At 35.5% G+C, this 18392-nt stretch overlaps 2 protein-coding genes across 2 annotated transcripts; both read right to left on the bottom strand.

Moving 5' to 3' along the window:
* Window positions 1–16095: 16095 nt before the first annotated feature.
* Window positions 16096–16802, bottom strand: LOC142628624 (uncharacterized). The gene is made up of 2 exons (XM_075802680.1): window positions 16545–16802; window positions 16096–16467 (listed from the first exon to the last, which is right to left on the bottom strand). Exons 1-2 carry the CDS (start codon window positions 16800–16802, stop codon window positions 16096–16098), a joined length of 630 nt encoding a protein of 209 aa, XP_075658795.1.
* Window positions 16803–16933: 131 nt separating this feature from the next.
* Window positions 16934–17581, bottom strand: LOC142628623 (putative mitochondrial protein AtMg00310). Its single transcript, XM_075802679.1, has one exon. It carries the CDS (start codon window positions 17579–17581, stop codon window positions 16934–16936), a length of 648 nt encoding a protein of 215 aa, XP_075658794.1.
* Window positions 17582–18392: the final 811 nt, after the last annotated feature.

Genomic DNA, 18392 nt, shown 5'->3' with positions numbered 1-18392 from the left:
TAGAAGTACCAAAATTGACACACAAATTTTCAGTATGTAAAAACAGTATAATATAGCAACCTAATACAATATTGTTTAAATGCTTCACTGTGAAGTTGCACTCATTTTTCTAGTTACTATTATAACCAATATCTATAAATATGACTAGGCAATAATTCTGCCTTGCAAGATTTTTGCTAATTTAATTTAGAAAAAGAGAAACATATGCTACCCTGACAACCAATTGTACTTTCAGCAGTACACAATTAATTTATTTGTCATAAAAAAATGATGCTTGTAATTTGCTTAAAGCAGCAAGAGCTGCTTATGAGACATGAATTTAGAAGCACAACTATGCACAAGACAGAGAGTAGTTTAAAAATGATCATTCTGAAAATGTATTTATGAAAAGTTTATGGATGTGACTTTAAATTGCACTCTGTAATATAAGTCTCACTTTGGATCACAGAAGAACAAGTAAAAGAAAAAGAAATTTTGAAAGTGATAATGTATTGGCTCCATTTTTGAGCATCTTTACTATTCCAGTCTCATTCTTTCTGACATCTAAAAGGAGGCTAAAGGAAATCTGGAAGGTAAAATGAGTCAAATGATACATAAAGAGAAAATAAACCTTCATAATCCAACCAAAATCATTGATGGGAACAACAAACACAATTAACAAAGAATGTCTACAAAATGGTAAACAGAAAAGGCTGCTTGTTCCCCATAAAATGCAATGTGATTTGTCAACAAAGGGCCAAAACATCAAGGATGTAAATACAGAATTTGAGTGAAAAACCATTAACAATTTATCTCAATTGAAAGTTTTAAGAATAATAAGGGTAAATTGCAAATTGCACCCCTAAAGTTTGGAGGTGTTTGGATTTTACTCCCTAAAGTTTTAAAATTTGGATTTTATCCTCTGAAGTTTAGGGTCTTTGGATTTTACACTCTAACACTTCAAAATTTGAATTTTACCTTCTAAAGTTTAGGAGTGCTTGGATTTTACACTCCTAAATTATAAAACTTTAGGGTGTAAAATCCAAATACCTCAAAACTTTAGGGAGTAAAATCCAAACACCCTTAAAATATAGGAGGTAAATTCCAAATTCTGAAATATCATGGTGCAAAATCTAAACACCCCCAAACGTTAGGGGGGTAAAATCCAAATTCTGAAACTTCAAGGTGTAAAATCCAATTCCTCCCAAACTTTGAGGGTGTAATTTACAATTTATCAGAATAATAAAAATTAAGTGAGGATCCAAAAAGTTAAGCAATTTATTTAAATTATAAGAAAGCAAATACCTTCCTCCCATCAGTAGTCTGGATCTCAGCTTCCTGTCCATTAATCTTTGACACCTGTCCATCAATCCAAGCTATTCCTGGGTCTTCAACCCAGACATGAGAACCTACAATGATATTCACTGGAGTTCCCTACAGATGCAGATACCCGAGCATTAAATAATAGCATAGAAAATTTTACTTTAAATTTAATTATAGATACAACAAAGATAATACTGGTTTCAGTGATAATCAATCAGCACAACTCTGAACATAATTGTGAGCATTTGATGCTAAGTCAATCGAAAAGTTTACATAAGTTATACCATATGGTCTTGTATGTACTAATTTCAATGCAACAGCATCCCAATTTTCCATCATAGTCTGATTCCAGTATAAGTATGCATTTTGACTAGAGTTCATTCCCCGTGAAGATTTTGTCTATAATTTATGAACGGTTAAACAGGTTTTCATTCCAAAGCCAATCTTTCCAAAAGCCATATATGTTATTAGTCTAATGTGCGTTCGGCAACTGATTATAGGCTAGTTTTTTACTTAAATTATCAACTGTTTGTGGGTCCCACACTACTTTTTGTCTCAACTTTATTTCAAATAATATGGAGGTGTTTGGCAGAGTAGTTTGAGATGAGATTTTTGTAGTTTTTTGAAATACCGCTGGGTGAAAAAGTGTGTAATGTTGTTTAAAATGTAAAAAATGTGAGTTTGAAATGGTATAACAAATAGGCCCTAATGTTTCAGTTTTTTTTAAAATAAGCTAGCTTTTAGATTTTTGTCTCACACTATGTAAATAAGATACCAAAAGCTTTTCAAATGTTAATTAGTGTTCCCTAGCAAAGCACAATAGCATTTTCATTAGCATAAATTTTCACAAACTTTTTACTAGCTGGTATATTCCTTTAAATCTGACCCCTCTTCTCAATCTTGTGAACAACATAAAGCAAATATTCATATTTATTTCTTCACCCCACATGCTAGGATTTTGTAAAGAATCACCAGACTAAGCAATTGCTTTATTTGATCCAGATAATCACCATCGGAGTTATTATCTATTCTCACTATATTCAATTATCAACATTTTTATAGAGAAGTCTAAAATGAAAAATGCTCCCATAAACTTTACAAATAAAAAACTTGAGGAAAGATTGAGCCTGATCAGATATGACATTGCAAATACACTAACTAGATATAAACAAATAGTCATATTAAAAAACCTAGGAAGAACTACCATATATGTTTATAACTGACAAAGTCTTAAAAAAAGAGTCCGACAGTATAAACCACAGCAAATTAGCTTTAAAAAAATCAAGCAAATAATCAAAGCACGCATACCATTTTTTTAAGATTTCGATCAAAGCTCAGCTACGTTCAAAACTCTTGCTTCATAAAATTATCAGATGATGGATTCAAAGATCTAATACCCTTCAACTCTCCAGCTCAAAATTGCACTTTCTTGACCACAAATACCATAAAAGAAAACGACTCTTTTGCCAAAAAAATCAAATTGGAGTCAAGTAGAATCAAAGAAAACTCAAGGAAACGCCAATTTTTCTAGGAAAAATTTTCTGGTGAGGGAGTGACTCTCTATCTCCAGCCCAAAATTACACCTCCTTCATCACAAACACCACAAAAGACAACGACCCTTTTGCCAAAAACCAAAATGGAGTCAAGTACTGTCGAAAATAATGCCGGAAAATGCCATTTTTTTCCGGGAAAAATTTAGCGAGAAAATGAGGGAAAGAGAGAGAAAAAAAAAAGAAAAAGAAGAAAAAAAAAAAGAAATGACAGTTGTGTCTGTTTGTGTGTGTGTGGAAAGGAAGTGAATGTTGGGATCCGAAATGGTTTCTGGGAAGTGACATTCTTCAAGAGGCCCTGTTAGTTCGGTTAGCTTTCCTTTTGTTTCGCGCCAATTCGTGGCTGCTAACAAAGTCATCTCTGTCTCTGTTTGTGTGTGAATGTGTGTGTGTGTTTCTTAACGGAATGTACTGTGTGTCTGTTGGATTTCTCAACAGAGTGTATTCAGTTCTACTTTAGGCTTTTACAACTCCTCAAATTGGACGTGGGATTTGAATCATGGTATAGGATCTGACGGATATGGACATATTGGCCCCTTTTCGTGTGTTTGATTGGTACCCTTCGCCTCTTTGGTTACTCTTAACACCTTGGGATGAGAAGAGACTTCCTAGAGTCTGTATAGTGAAGTTAAATTAAATAATAATAAGGGTCCGGTTAACGTGTGCTCTTAGGGTATACATTAACCATCTATTTTGAAATTTTTTTTATGGAGAATTGAAAAAGCTGCCAAAACAGTTAATTACTTATTTGTTTTTCCATAAAAAGTTTTTAAAATAGTTTACTAATGTATGCCCTAAGGGCACACGTTAGTAAATTCCTAATAATAATAATTGATTGATTGATTAAAAGGTGTATGATGATTAATGATATGAGTGTCGTGGGTGAAAATGGATGAGCTTAGCTTTTGGCTTCCAACTTATGAACTTAATTTCCTCTCACATGAGGCAAATGTCATTGTTGTATTTGTATCTCCCAATTGTCCCATTTTATGACTCATGTAGAGAGGGTTAATTATTGTTTCACACAACTTGTTATACGCGGTTGTACACACTGCTTTGTGAAATTATGTTTTGAAAAACAATTTTAGTTATCATTGTGAAAATGGGTTAAATCATATAATTTTAACTGAAATCTCGTTTATAAAATACGATTTAAGCTTGTGCGTACATACACAAATTTTTTTTCCAAACAACATAATTTAAGGAAAAATTTAGGAGAAATACATCCAACTAAACTTATTTAGTTATGTAACATTTTTTATAATCTAAGCATTATGTTTAATTAGATTGCCATAATAGTTGGAACTTGACTTTGGTAAACTAGAGTTTTTTTTTTTTTTTTGTGGTAAAAATACAATTGCATTAAGAACTACTGAACAAAAGAAGTTTTAGTACACAAACTAGTTAAGTACACCCCATTCAAATTAGAATTGAAAATAGTAACTAATTCCATAGGTGGACACAAGAACAGCTTAAACTGACTATCCTGAGTAGCTCCCATCCTAGCCAGCTTATTTGCACTTTAAGTAGCTCCCATTCAACTTCAAGAGCACTAAAGTTCCTATGAACAGAAATCAACAATCCGTCCCTTAAGGCCCATAATTCTGCTATGAAACTAGAAGAAATTCCCATATTCCTTACAAATCCCACAATCCAGGCACCTTCTTCGTTGCGAATAAGTCCCCCGCCTCCTACTAGCCCCGAATTTCAACTTAACCCATCCACGCCTAGGTTTCTCCCAATCGGATTTGCCTGGCAACCAGCTGAGACGCTATTTTTGGGAAGTATGCACAATAAAAGAACTCTGTGGCTCTATGAACTATTTCTTTAGCTAATGATGGATTAGGCGTCCTGGTGTTGAACACAACCTGAATTCTATGACTCTAGAGAGTCCAAAAAGCAAAGGTAAACACAATTTTCCAAGGAATGGGAGGGCAAACATCTGCCTTATCATTTGCACAATTAGATGATAACCATGAGTGAAAGTTTTGCGTAAAGAAGGTCCCATTACTGACCGATATTCCTAGCTGAATCCATATATCCTTGATAGTGGGACAATCTCAAAGAGCATGAGAGATTGTTTCAACACCGAATTGACACAAAGGGTAGGTGACATTAGTACTTATGCCTCTTGCAACTAAGTGCTCTCTAACCCTGACACTATTATGCAGCACTTCCATAGAAAAAAATGAATTGTAAGGAGGGTTTTTAAGTCCCAAACCCACTTCCCGTGGAAAGGTTCAACAGTTCCCAAATCTTCTGCAAGTCTATAAGCCCTATGAAGATCCAAATCTCCATGTTTGGCTTCCACCCAAGCAAGTCTATCTTGACTTTTAGTGGTTAGTGCGAAAGGAATTGCTTGAATCTCCTTCTTGCAAATTAGAGGGAGATCAAAAGGAATAAGATCCCAATTCCACCCTGTTTCATCAACAACATCTCTAATCTTCAGCTTCTCAATTTCCAAAGGCAAAGTCCCTTGAACCACCTGCCTTAGAGGACCATGGCTTGTCCAAGAATCAAACCAAAAATTCAGATTACTCTCCCTTCCAAGAAACCACGTTGTTCCATTTTGAAAAACAGTCCTAGCCTTCTTCATTCCAGCCCAAACTTGCGAGCAAGGAAGCTTATCACTGTTCCTTGATATCAGTCTTTGCTGGGAACAATACTTGCTTTTAATTACTTTGGCCTATAAGGAGTCCCCCTCTATTTGAAACCTCCAATTCAGCTTTGCAAGAAGACTTATATTCCTTCCTTTTTCTGTTTGAAGGCCCAATCCACCTTCCCCCTTCACCTTAGTGACTTTTCCCATCTTATCTAGTGCATCTTCTTAGAAGATTCAGAAGACCTCCATAAGAAATTATTTTTAACCCGGTCTATACTGTCCAAAACCTTAGTTAGTAAGTGTGTGCATTGCATTGCATAATTAGGAATTGTTGACAAGGATGACTGAACAAGCACTGCCCTTCCTGCTTGAGAAAGTAAGCTAGCCTTCCACCCTGCCAACTTTTGCTTCATCCTATCCACAATAAAATTGAAACCCTGAGTCGAGGATCCCGGCACTTTAATAGGGATACCAAGATACTTCCCAATTGTTGTAGTGAACTGAAAACCAAGGATATCGCTGAGGGATTCCTTTGTATCACGACCCACATTGGGGGAGAAATATACTCTAGACTTGGATTCACTGATAGTTTGTCCAAAGATAGCACAAAACTCATCCAAAGCATCTCGTATGGCTAGACAATTTTTTTGGTCAGCTTTAGCAAATAGCATAAGGTCGTTGGCAAAGAAGAGATGAGAAAAAGTCGGTCCACCTCTAGAGGCTTTGATAGGGATCCAAATGTTCTCCTTACACTTCGCTTGGATTAGTTGCCACAGGTAGTCCATACAAATGATATATAGATAAGGAGAAATGGGGTCTCCTTGTCTAATACCCCTTGATGGACAAAACTCTTCTAAACAACCCCCATTGAATAAAATCGAAGAAGAAGTTGTCAACACACAACTCATTATAACTTGAATTAAATTTTCTGGAAGATTAGCTTTCCCAAGTATATCCCTTATAAAACCCCATTCAAGCTTGTCATAAGCTTTCTCAAGGTCTATTTTGATTGCCATGTAACCCACTCTCCCATTTTTCTTGCTAATTGTGTGGATCAATTCTTGCACAATAATGGCATTATCCATTCCCCTCCTTCCTGGCACAAAGGATGTTTGAAACGGTGAAATAAGCTCCCCCAAAATTGGCCTAATTTTGCCACAATAATCTTTGTAATGATCTTATAAACCGTGTTACACAAGCTAATAGGCCTATAGTTTCCTATAGTTTCAGGCTCTTGAACTTTAGGAATAATTGCTATATGAGTCTTGTTTAAGTAGCTCGAAACCTTTTTTTCCCACAAAAACCTTTTTAATCTCAGCCTTCATCGAGTCCCCAACAATTAGCCAAAATTGTTGAAAGAAGCCCACATGCAATCCATCTGGCCCTGGGGCTTTAGAAGCTTTAAGAGACCATATGGTTGCCTTGATCTCCTTATCTGAAACTTTAGCATCAAGATTATCTCTATCGCTATCCATGAGAGAAAGTTGCTAAGAGGTAATGGGAGAGGTATGCTAATCGGACCAAACTTGAGAAGTGGTGTAGAGTTTCTTGAAACTGTTATTAATATGATCCATAATATCACTCTCTTTAAAGAACCAATCCCCTACACTATTCTTTATGGCTGAAATACGATTCATTTTCCTTCTCACAATGGCTGAGAGATGGTAAAAGGAAGTATTCCTATCTCCAAAGACCATCCAATTAACTCTGGATTTTAAGGCCTAAAGCTCCTCTTCTTAGGCAAGGTCCAGATCAAAAAGCAACTTCTTTTCCAACTCAACTAAGAAAGTCGAGGGCCTAGAAGCTATGGCTTTTTGTAAGCCACTTATGTTGAAATTAGCTTCTTCTTCTTCACAAAAATATTCCCAAAATGAGATCGATTCTAGGTTTCTGCCTCTTTAGAAAAACTCTCAATGGCCATTGGTAACAAGGCTGAGTTTTTCCAAGCATTTGCTACCACATTGGGAAATGATGGATCGGACACCCAGAAGTTTTGGAATTTGAAAGGCCTCTTGAGAAAGGTGGAGGGTCTGGGTTGCATTTCCAGTAGAACAGGGCAATGATCAAAGTGACACTAGGTCAAATGTGTGACTTTTGCTTCTGTAAATAGGCTAAGTCACTCTGGATTAACAAAGAATTAATCAATTCTCTCTTGAATTAGAGCATCCACTTCTCTGCGGTTAGTCCATGTGAACCCTGGCCCTGAAAACCAAAGATCAATCATATTACACTTATCTAAACATTCCTTGAATAGTAAAGGCTTGTTAACACTAATCACTCTACCACCAAATTTATCATCAGTATTAAGGGACTCATTGAAATCCCCAGCAATAACCCAAGGTAAATTATGATACTTAGCTACAGTAGCCAAATTATTCCATAAAATGGTTCTTTCTTCAAGCTTAGGACTAGCATACACAGCAGAAAAAATCTAGGAAAATTCTGAGCTACACACCTTGATAGACACATGAATTTCCTATTCGGTGTTGGTCATCTGATTTACTTCCACCTTGTTTGAATTCCACAAGAACCCATAAGCCACCCGCGCATCCAATAGTCGCCGTATGGATAGCTCCATCAAAAGGTAGCCTATCGATGATTTCCTTTGCTCTCTCACTACCGAGACGAGTCTCCATCACCACAAACACAGCCGGATCATGATTCTGGGTTACCTCCCTGACATGCTTCTGAAAATTGGGCTTCAAAATGCCCCTGCTATTCCACATTATTATATTCATGAAGAGATGATGATGGGGTGTAGGGCACTCATCAGTGATAGGTCGGGCCTTCTTTTCCTTCCTCAAATTCCATCCTATCAACTTTACCATCTCCGTCGTTTGACCTTTCCCTGGTATCAAAGTCAGACAATGCTCCAACACCCTCATATTCATTCTCTGTGTGGTAGAATGCAAACTGAACTCCAGAGTTGGTTGAAAAACTTGAAGTAGCTTCGTGATTTTTTGTTGCTTATTGGAATTCCCCCCCCCCAATATCTTGTCCGTGAGTGGTAGGCTCCCCTCCCTTGCACTCGCTTCTGTCAATGGGAAGATGAACTCCCAAGCTTTCTTCAAGTTCGCATTGAACCACCCTATCACGTGAGTCGGGTTCACCTGAATTTCAGCAATGATAATTTCTGGCACTTCCACTACCACCCCCTTGAGGTTTATGGCCTACCATGTTCCTTGATGCAGTTGAGAAGTGAAATTTGGTCTCAACATTTGTGTGGCTGAGAGAGGATAAATGAGTTACTTGTAAGGATGAAGTCTTTGAAATTTTCTGCCTGAATTGAAGCGGCTAGGTTTGCAACTCTCTTGCAACATTGCCTAAGCTTGACATAGCCCTTTTTGCCCTTAATGGAGTTAATCAGGTTTTTTCTTTGGGCCACCTTGCTATTGCTTTGGCCCTTGTCCTTGCTGATTCTCTGAAGGGAAGGTCCCTTATCCCGGTCTAAGTTATTGGGCCCAATAGCAAAGGAGATAGATTGAGCCCTATTCTTGAAAACAAGCAGCAACAATTTCCTTTTACTCTCCCTATTTTGCCACAGCTTAGCTTCCACTTCATGCCTAGTGGGGTCGAACCCCTCCATCATTCCACTAAGGGAAGATGTCCTATCTTGCTTAGCTTGCATTTGGCTGCCCAAGCCAAGTCCTTTTTTTGGACTTTTGTTCGCACTCCTTCTCCTGGTAACCACCAACCACGGGCCATACAAATCATCTGACACCGTACCAGAGGTGTCCTCATGTAATGTGTCTCCCTCCCCCGAGTTTGGGACCACCAAATCATGCTTCATGCATGCATTCTGTTTGGCCGTATCCACCTTCTCTAGCGATGAGTTGGCTCAGACGACATACAGGCATGCTTCCCTCCTATGCCCAATCCGACCACATGCAAAAACAGAGCTTGTGAATGCCCTCATAGTAAATGGGTTGCTCTTTACCTCCCAAGACAATTGAGGTGATCAAAGGTTTGTTAATGTCAACTTGTATGCACAGTCTTGCATACCTTCCTCTGGTTTTTGTCGTCGTGTGTGTGTGTCTATCCTTAACACATGCCCAAGAGACTTCCCAATCTGCTTAAGTACCTCAATACCATAATACTCTATTGGGAGCTTCGAGAACCTAACCCAGATGGCAATGGAGGATACATTTGCCGAGGACGGTTTAAAGTTAGGTTCCCATGGCCTTATGGAAAGAAAATGTTCCCCAATAAACCAGGGGCCTTTCTTTAATACTTCAGAGTAATCCTCCTTCAGCCCAAAAAGGATAAGATAAAAATCTTTCCCTAGGTCAATGAAATCCAACTTCCCAGTAGGTTTCCATAGTGCAAGAAGCTTGGTTTACAGGAAATGGTAACCCACAACCCTGCCATAGACCTTAACAATCAAAGAGTTGATCCATGGGCCCCTGATTCTCCGCTTCACTTCCTTAGAGAGTGTTACTGCCGCCATGCCTTCCCTTAGCTCAGCCACCTCATTGTCCGATTCATCCTCTACTTCCATGTGATTGTCCAACTCGAAAGCCTGGTTGTAGGCTTCTGGTATTTCACCCACAAGTTTGTCTTTGAAGGAGCTTCCATTACTTGGAGAGAACCTACTCCTATATTGATGGAGTTGGCTCTCCTCTTGACCGATGCTAAACCCAGCGTGGTGTACATCCTTCACCTTTTTATTACTTCGTGCAAGCTCAACCTCCTCTTTTCTAGAGAGAAAACGAGACTTAGAAAAGCTTTCCATTCCTTTATTGGGGTCTATTATTATGCTGTGAAAGGATTAAACTAGAGTTTCGCTGTCAAACTTAAGTTCTAAAAAAGTGATACATAACAAAATAAATTTGGTTGGATGCGGTCTTCCTAATTTTTTTTTTCCTAAAATTATACTATTTGGCAAAATTAGTTGTACCTCATACATACACATTACAGGATAATCTCTACTCTTTAGAGAGATTAAAAAATGGAGCAAAAATTTACTTCTATAGTTCTTGGAGTTGTATAAAAGACATGAGATCAATTTGGGCATATGATGGATTAACAGTAATTGAAAGCTTATCTTCCATAAGTTGGAGAAGGTGGATTGTTTTTAAGGAGGAAATCACTGTGATAGGAGGGGATGACAAACCGTTTGGATGCTCAATGTTAGAAAAACATGGTTTGTATCTCATACAAAACATACGCAGTGGAAAATTAACGGATCTACTTCATTCGCGATTGATAACATGCACTATGTAAATTTCAGAATTTAAGAACAAGAGAGCATACCTTGAAGCAGTGAATTTCAAAATAAAGATTAGATGAAATTGGGAACACTTTTAATTTTCACTCCAATTCTATAAACGCCCAAGAAGTGTGGTCTTTCTATCAGTAACCAAGGGAGAATAAGAGTGTATCTTTCACTCACATACACACCATTTCACAATAATGTCACATACACTAATATTCTGTATGTTTCTCCTTTTGTATCTAACTGATTATCTAATTGGGCTGGCCTTTTGGGCCTTTCCAATTGGGTTTCAGTATGTGGCTTGGAGTGTAACCAAAAAGGACCAATAAGACACTAGCTCCAATGGACCTTGAGCTTTTTCTGTCAACTCTTGACAAGTCCAAAGTTACCATTAACTATATTTAATACTACTATATAAATATAATTGCACTCTAGGCCTTATTTTTAAATTATATCCCAAGACTTTATTGTACATGTAACCTCTTCATAAAATATTCGTAGTAATACAAAATCATGAAAGTAGATTGTCACTTTGAAGTTTACATCTTAATTCCTTGAGTACTCAATTTAATTCTTTAAGTTATTCATCATATATTTATGAAATTCAATTCCATAAATATATACTTTAGTAACTCCTTACCAAAGTGGTTAGACCTAACTCTCTGAATAACCAAACTTATTAAACTTATCTCAAGGGAATATTTTATATCTCCGTTAAGAGACTATGAATTCCATTTTGAAAATATATGTTCTATCAACACTAAATATGGTTGCCCAACATACTGAGGCTTTGATCGTTACTTTAGATCTCACTCTTGATGTATCAAAGTAACCTACACTTCATGATCAAGTCTATTATTCTCTTAGGATTAAGAGTTCATGTAAATAGAAGTCGTGAAATTTATTATTCATTTGATTGTCGTTAGGAGAATAATAAATTTCACAGCGGTCCAGTTCAATATGTCTTAACTCTTAAAACATATCAACATACCAACTAAAAATCTTCATTTTCATTATCAAGACAAATCATCTTAGTTGATATGTTATAGTCTTCGCAGATGAAATGCCCAATTTCATCACCGACTACGAACTAAAATTCTGAGTTTACAAAGAACTTGTGATTTATATCTTCTATGACTTTTCACATAAATCAGATACTATGCATCTCATGGACTATATGATAATATCCCAATATTCATGTTACCATTATTTTTAGATAATAATAAAACAACTTATTAATCACAACATCAATGTCATACATAACATCATACAATAGGATTTAAGGGCACACATCCTGACACTCGTGTCATCCTTTCTTGCAAAATAAAACAAGCCCACTTCATGAGTTAGGTTTGCTCGGGTTGGGTTGGCCTAAACCACTCCAATGCATGGTTAAGTAAGTGTGTTGTTTTCTTTGGGATGATGAGTAGAAACTCTCTTAGTGTTTTTCACATACCTTCATTGGTTTGTGTTTGTGACTCCTTCATATAGTTGCAATCCTTAACATCTTCCTCGTCTAAATCATCCATATGATTCAGGCTCTTCATATTGTGATGCTTGTCACCTTGGACAACTGGTTGGGGGCTCTACCAAGTGGTCTGCCTTGGGCCACCAAAGAGAAGAATATCCCATCACATTTAATGTAATACTAGCATGTAACTCCATGCAAATGCATGGATGCATTTAAAATTAAACAAAATTTTTATTATAAAAATATAAATAATTAGTCAAATTAATTTTTTTTTAAAGCATGTAACACATGCATTCATGCATATATATAGATACATTTAAAATTAAACACAATTTTTATCATAAAATATAGATAATTAGTCAAATTATTTTTTTAAAGCAAACGTAATTAGTCACATATTAAAATTCTTATCTAAATTTAATACTACTTATGATCATTTTTTTTTCTAATTTTTAATAAGATAGAACGTGTAGTGATTTTTGTTATGTGGTGATTTTTATTTTATTTATTTTTTGAGAAACATGTGGTGATTTTTATTGAGTAAATGTGATTGTTTTTAAAAAAAAATAATTTTATAGTTTATTAATATTAGATTTTTAGTATTTTGCATTCATTAACTCACTTGATACAAAGATTAAAAAACTTAAGCAGACACATGACACAAGTTTAAGTGGATAATTATGGTGCAATTCCCACATAAATTTAGACACATGGCGCAAAATTGGATTATAATTTCAAATTCTAATTCAATTTTCTCTAAGTTTTACCTATATATATATGACTTATAAATTTGAATTTTTTTTAGTTATATGATTATATTTTTTATGGTTTATTATATTGGACTCATCGTTTTCTACATTAAATTAATTAATTTGGCAAAAAATTTTAAAAATTTAGATTAGATGGGACACGTGGCAAAAATTAAACTCTAATTGAAATTTATTTTTTACACTAAACTAGTGTGTAACCCCGTATATATGTACAAATACATTTAAAAACAATTACAATTACATATATACAATTGAGAATCTAATTAGATCTAGACTCTTCTGTTTTTACATTTAATAATTTACTTGCCACAAAAATTAAAAAATTAGATGGAACACATGCACAAAATTGAAATCTAATTAAAATTCAATTTAGAAGCTAATTGAATTTAGACTCTTTTATTTTTGCACCTAATAATTCACTTGACATACAAATTTAAAAATTAGGTGAGACACGTAGAGCAAAATTAGACTCCAGTTTAGAATTTAATTGGATTTTCTCTTAGTTTTGGCTATTTATATATGTGTGTGTGTGTGTGTGGAGAGGGGGGGGGTGAGACTTATAAACTTGAATTGTTTTTAGCTATACAAAAAAAAAAAAGCTCATAAATATAAAATCATTCAAAAATCATATTTTTTTTAATGGTTTATTTATATTGGACTCCTCATTTTTTACACTAAATTAACTCATTTGATACAAAAATTAAAAAAAACTTAGATTAGATGGGACACATGGCACAAAATTAAATTCTAATTGAAATCCTTACATTAAATTAACTCACTTGGCACAAAAATTTAAAAATTTAGATTAGATGAAACATATGACGTAAAATTAGACTGTAATTTAATTCTAATTTGAAATCTAATTATATTTTCTCTCAATTTTACCTATTATTATATATGTAGATTAATTCACTTGGTACAAAATTTTAATATTTAGATTAAATAAGACACATGACGTAAAATTAGACTCTAATTAAAAATTCTTTCTATTTTACTTATTATTATTATTATATATAGATTAGGTAGTGAGCGCGTAACAAAAAAAAAAGCTGAGGTAAGTGACTTGTCAAGGACCAAGTGACACTTCTTTTGAGAAGGTGGTTGTGGAAATTGGTTGATGATTTCCTTACAGAATTTGAGCCTACACCCCTAGCATCTGCCAAAGATGGTTAGTCACATTGTCCTAAAGTAATAGTTGTTTGGAACGATTCGATGCAAGTGCAATTTTCTAAAAGTGATAGTTATGGCAACTTAGTTAGTAGAAGTAAAAACAATCGAGTTGGGATTTAAGCATGTAATTTATGAAGGAGATGCTCAGCATGTTATTCTCTATCTATAGAATTCAATGCTTTCTCCTCATTGGACAATTAAACATATTATTGATGAAACCAAATTTATTTTTAATTCTTTTTTTTTTTTTTGAATAGTTTGTAAATCATACACATAGTGAAGCTAATTTTGTTGTCCATAACTTAGGTAAATGGACTCTTTTGTGTTGCCTTGATCATCTCATTTGCTCCTAATTTTTACCTTATGGGATAGGATAAATATGGGTTTGGTTCCCCCACTTTGTAACTTGTTTACCTTTTTCTGTTCTGATTGCATCATTCATTAGCAAAAAAGAAAGAAGTATCCATTAGGAACATATATTGGTTAGTTGATAAATCTAATAAGTAAGCAGACTAATGATTCTTAAGGGGTTGGCAAAGTAATTCTTAAGATCTCATAAAATTTATTTTTCCTGGTAATAATCTCCTGTGTGTAGGACAAGGTTAAAAAAAAACTTTAAACACCCTCATTTATTAAAAAAAAAAAAAAAAAAAAGGCCTAATGCGTAGGATCAGAAGAAGGTGGAACTCATGAGCCATGACCCAATTGATATTTGCTCTAGTGAATTCCGTACGTTATTTTCAGCAAAAAGTATCCTCCAGTTAGGGATGTCCATTGAATGGGTGGTATCAACCAACCCACCAGAGGCTAAAAAGAAGTAGGTTGTGCACAATTTCTTAGGCCCGATCTAACTTGTTGCCGGGCTTGGCTTAATCAACTTTGGCCCATCTAGCCTGGAAACTTGCTTTAGTTATTAATTTTCACTTTTTCCAGTAAAAATTATACAATAAAGGTTTATTTATTTTTGATAGAGTTTCAATGTATCAATTATTAGAAACTTTACTAGTTAGCCTAACTGAAACCTACTACAATAAAGGTTGTGATTGCGGCATTTAAGCTAGAGTGTTTTTTTTTTTTTGAGAAACAAAAGCAGGCATTTTGTTAATATAATTTGTAAATGAAAAAAAAAAAAAAACCCTACAGTTTCAAAGAACCTGTAGAGCTGGGCTAATTGAGGCACAAAGAACTAAGCCTGAGATTAAAGACAATAAAATGCTTGTGGATATAGCAGCTAACCATCAAAGTTTGTTAATTAAAAATTTTATAAATTAAAGGAGTAGATTTAGATGCTAACATACCTTATCTTGAAAAGTCTCTTTTATATATATATATATATATATATATATATATATATATAAGGAAAAGAATGCCATGCAATTGACTATTTATTGACAATTAAGTGCCGCTGATTAATTAATGGTATACCTTGTTGAAATAAAAGAATGAACAAAGAAAGAACAATAGAAGGTTCTGAAAAATTACTGTTTTTTCCATAAAAAAGAAAAAAAATTCTTTTGATTTTGTATATTCAACTAATTTTACAATGTGGAATTGGATATAGATAAGCGTAGAGTTGTCCTATAGAGACTATTAATTAATTATACTTGAATTAAGGCAATTAATATGCCTTGATTCAAGCCCATGAAGCTGAAGGGCATGTGCAATGTAAAATGTGTGGAACATGTGCACATGTACTACCGGACCTAATCTATGATATTTGTTCTTTATTATTAGGCTACGGCACCATATTGATTTTTTTTTTTTGATGAGAAATATCTAAATTAAAAAAGCAAGAAGGTGAAGTACAACAAAGCAGGGATAAAGCTCAAACCAAAAAGTTACAAATACTTTGCTTGTACAAGCTGCTGCACTATTGGAGGAGAGAACCCCTTCCAGACCTGAGAAGTCTCGTTCTTCCTTGCAAATTGAGCGAGCTCATGTGCCACTCTGTTGTAGTCCCTCTTCACATGCTTAATACTCCAGCTACCAAAAGAGGAGAGAATGGAGAGGATTCCTTAGTACACATGACCGAGGTTGCCCTCTATTTCAGCTGCTAAGATGCCTTGGAATGCAGCTAAGGCATCAGATTCAATGATGATATGAGAAAGCTCCATATCTCTAGCTAACAGGACACCACACTCTACAGCAAGAGCTTCTGTTTTTGTCACTGAATATTGACCTTGAAGATATTTGCACCAAGCAGCAGTGATCATTCCAGTCGAGTCTCTAATGGCTACTCCAACACTAGAACTTCTGCCATTTTCAGACGTAACTCTATCAACATTGATTTTGAAGGTCCTAGGAGGGGGTTTTGTCCTTTTTTTTCCCCTGCCAGAGACTGATGATGAGAGCAAATTGCTGAGGCGGTTTTGAAGTCTTGAAGATATCTATTTGCAAAATTCCAAATTTGGATAGGCAGTTCGTAGGAGGATTCAAACACTTGATTTCTATTATACCATATTACCCAGGCTACACCTAAGAAAGTTTCGAGATCTTGGGTTATGCCACTTTCACAAATTTTCAAAGCCACATTAGTTATATCCATGGCATTAGATAGAAAGTCCACAGGACAGTTTACCCAAAAATCCCAAATTCTTCTAGCAACCTCACATCTAACAAGGGAGTGGAGTACTGATTCTGGCTCCTTTCCACAGCATGGACAAAGCTCGCACCCATTAACTCCCCTTTTATGCAGATTCATCATTGTTGGGAGGCCATCCATACATATCCTCCAAGTACAAATTCTTATCTTTGTAGGGATATTTAAATGCCATAATTTCTTCCAAAGAGGGGTTCTTGGATCACTTGTTGAGCTTTCCCCTTCATCCGCGGCTTCTATAACCTCAGTGGCAATTAATAGGCACTTTTTACTGTGAATTCACCTTTTTTGTTACCAACCCAAATAATTTTATCATCTGGGAGGTTGTGATTGAGAGGGATGTTGAGAACTGTATTTGCCTCAAAGGGGAGGAAAAGGGATTTTACTAAATCAACATTCCACCTTTTGGTGTCTCTATCAATAAGAGTAGAGACCATTGAAAAATCATCATAAGGCTGTTGGGGAGAAATTATTTTGTAAGTTGAGGGAGTAGGAAGCCATTTGTTTTCCCAAATGTGGATCATGTTACTATTGCCAACTCTCCAACAGGTTCCCCTCTTCACCACTTCCATACCCTTCATGATGCTCCTCCAAGTGTAAGAAGGGTTGGATCCAAGTTTTGCTCTAAAGATATCTCCATGTGGGTAGTATCTTGCCTTATAGATTCGGGCCACTAGGAAATTAGGATTCACCAGAAGCCTCCATCCTTGCTTGGCTAGCATAGCAAGGTTGAAAGCTTGTAGATTCCGAAAGTCCATTCCTCTTTTAAGTTTTGATTTGCACATTTTCTTCCAGCTTACCCAAGCAATTTTTGATTCCTGGCCTCTTTGTGCCCACCAAAATCTTCTCATCAAACCTTCAATCTCATCACAAAGGCTTTTTGGGAGCTGAAAGCAACTCATAGCGTTCACTTGGGCAACTGCCTTTATGAGGATCTCTCTCCCGCCCATAGATAGCAATTTCTCCTTCCACCCTGAAAGTTTCTTCTCTACTCTTTCCTTCACCTTTGCAAAGATTTCAATTTTTAACTTGTTGATAATCGAGGGTAGACCCAGATATTTGTTGTGTCGGGTATTTGCATCGGTCCCAAAATATTCAACATCTCATTCTTTTTTTCCTCAAGGGTATTGTTGTTGAAAAACACTGAGGATTTTTCTGTATTAATTTTTTGACCAGATGCTGCCTCATATAATTGGAGCATATCAACAAGTCTTTGACATTTTTGGTTGTTAGCTTTGTAGAAGAGGAGGCTGTCATTAGCGAAGAATAAATGTGTTACCATGGGGTAGCCTCTACATATAGTTATCCTACTCATACTCTGATTCTTGACCGCATCATTAATAAGGGAGGAAAAGCCATCTGCACATAACAGAAATAGATAAGGTGAAAGTGGGTCTCCTGACGTAGACCTCTAGTGGGAATTATGCTACCATAGGCAACACCGTTAATAAGAACAAAGTAGGAGACTGTAGTAATACTATGCATGATAATACTTATCTATTTCTCATGAAAACCCATTTTTTCCATCACCTGTTCAATAAAACCTCATTCTACTCTATCATAGGCTTTGCTCATATCAAGTTTTATTGCCATATAACATTCCTTCCCATCCCTTTTATAATCTAGATAGTGCATAAGTTCAAAGGCTACAAAAACATTGTCCGTAATTAGCCTCTCAGAGAGAAACGCACTTTGATTTTTTGTTATGATATG

The sequence above is a fragment of the Castanea sativa genome, chromosome 3 (genome assembly GCF_040712315.1).
Source record: "Castanea sativa cultivar Marrone di Chiusa Pesio chromosome 3, ASM4071231v1".
NCBI classification, from domain to species: domain Eukaryota; kingdom Viridiplantae; phylum Streptophyta; class Magnoliopsida; order Fagales; family Fagaceae; genus Castanea; species Castanea sativa.
Note: the sequence above shows the minus strand (reverse complement) of the source record. Positions and strands in the feature narration are given on the sequence as shown.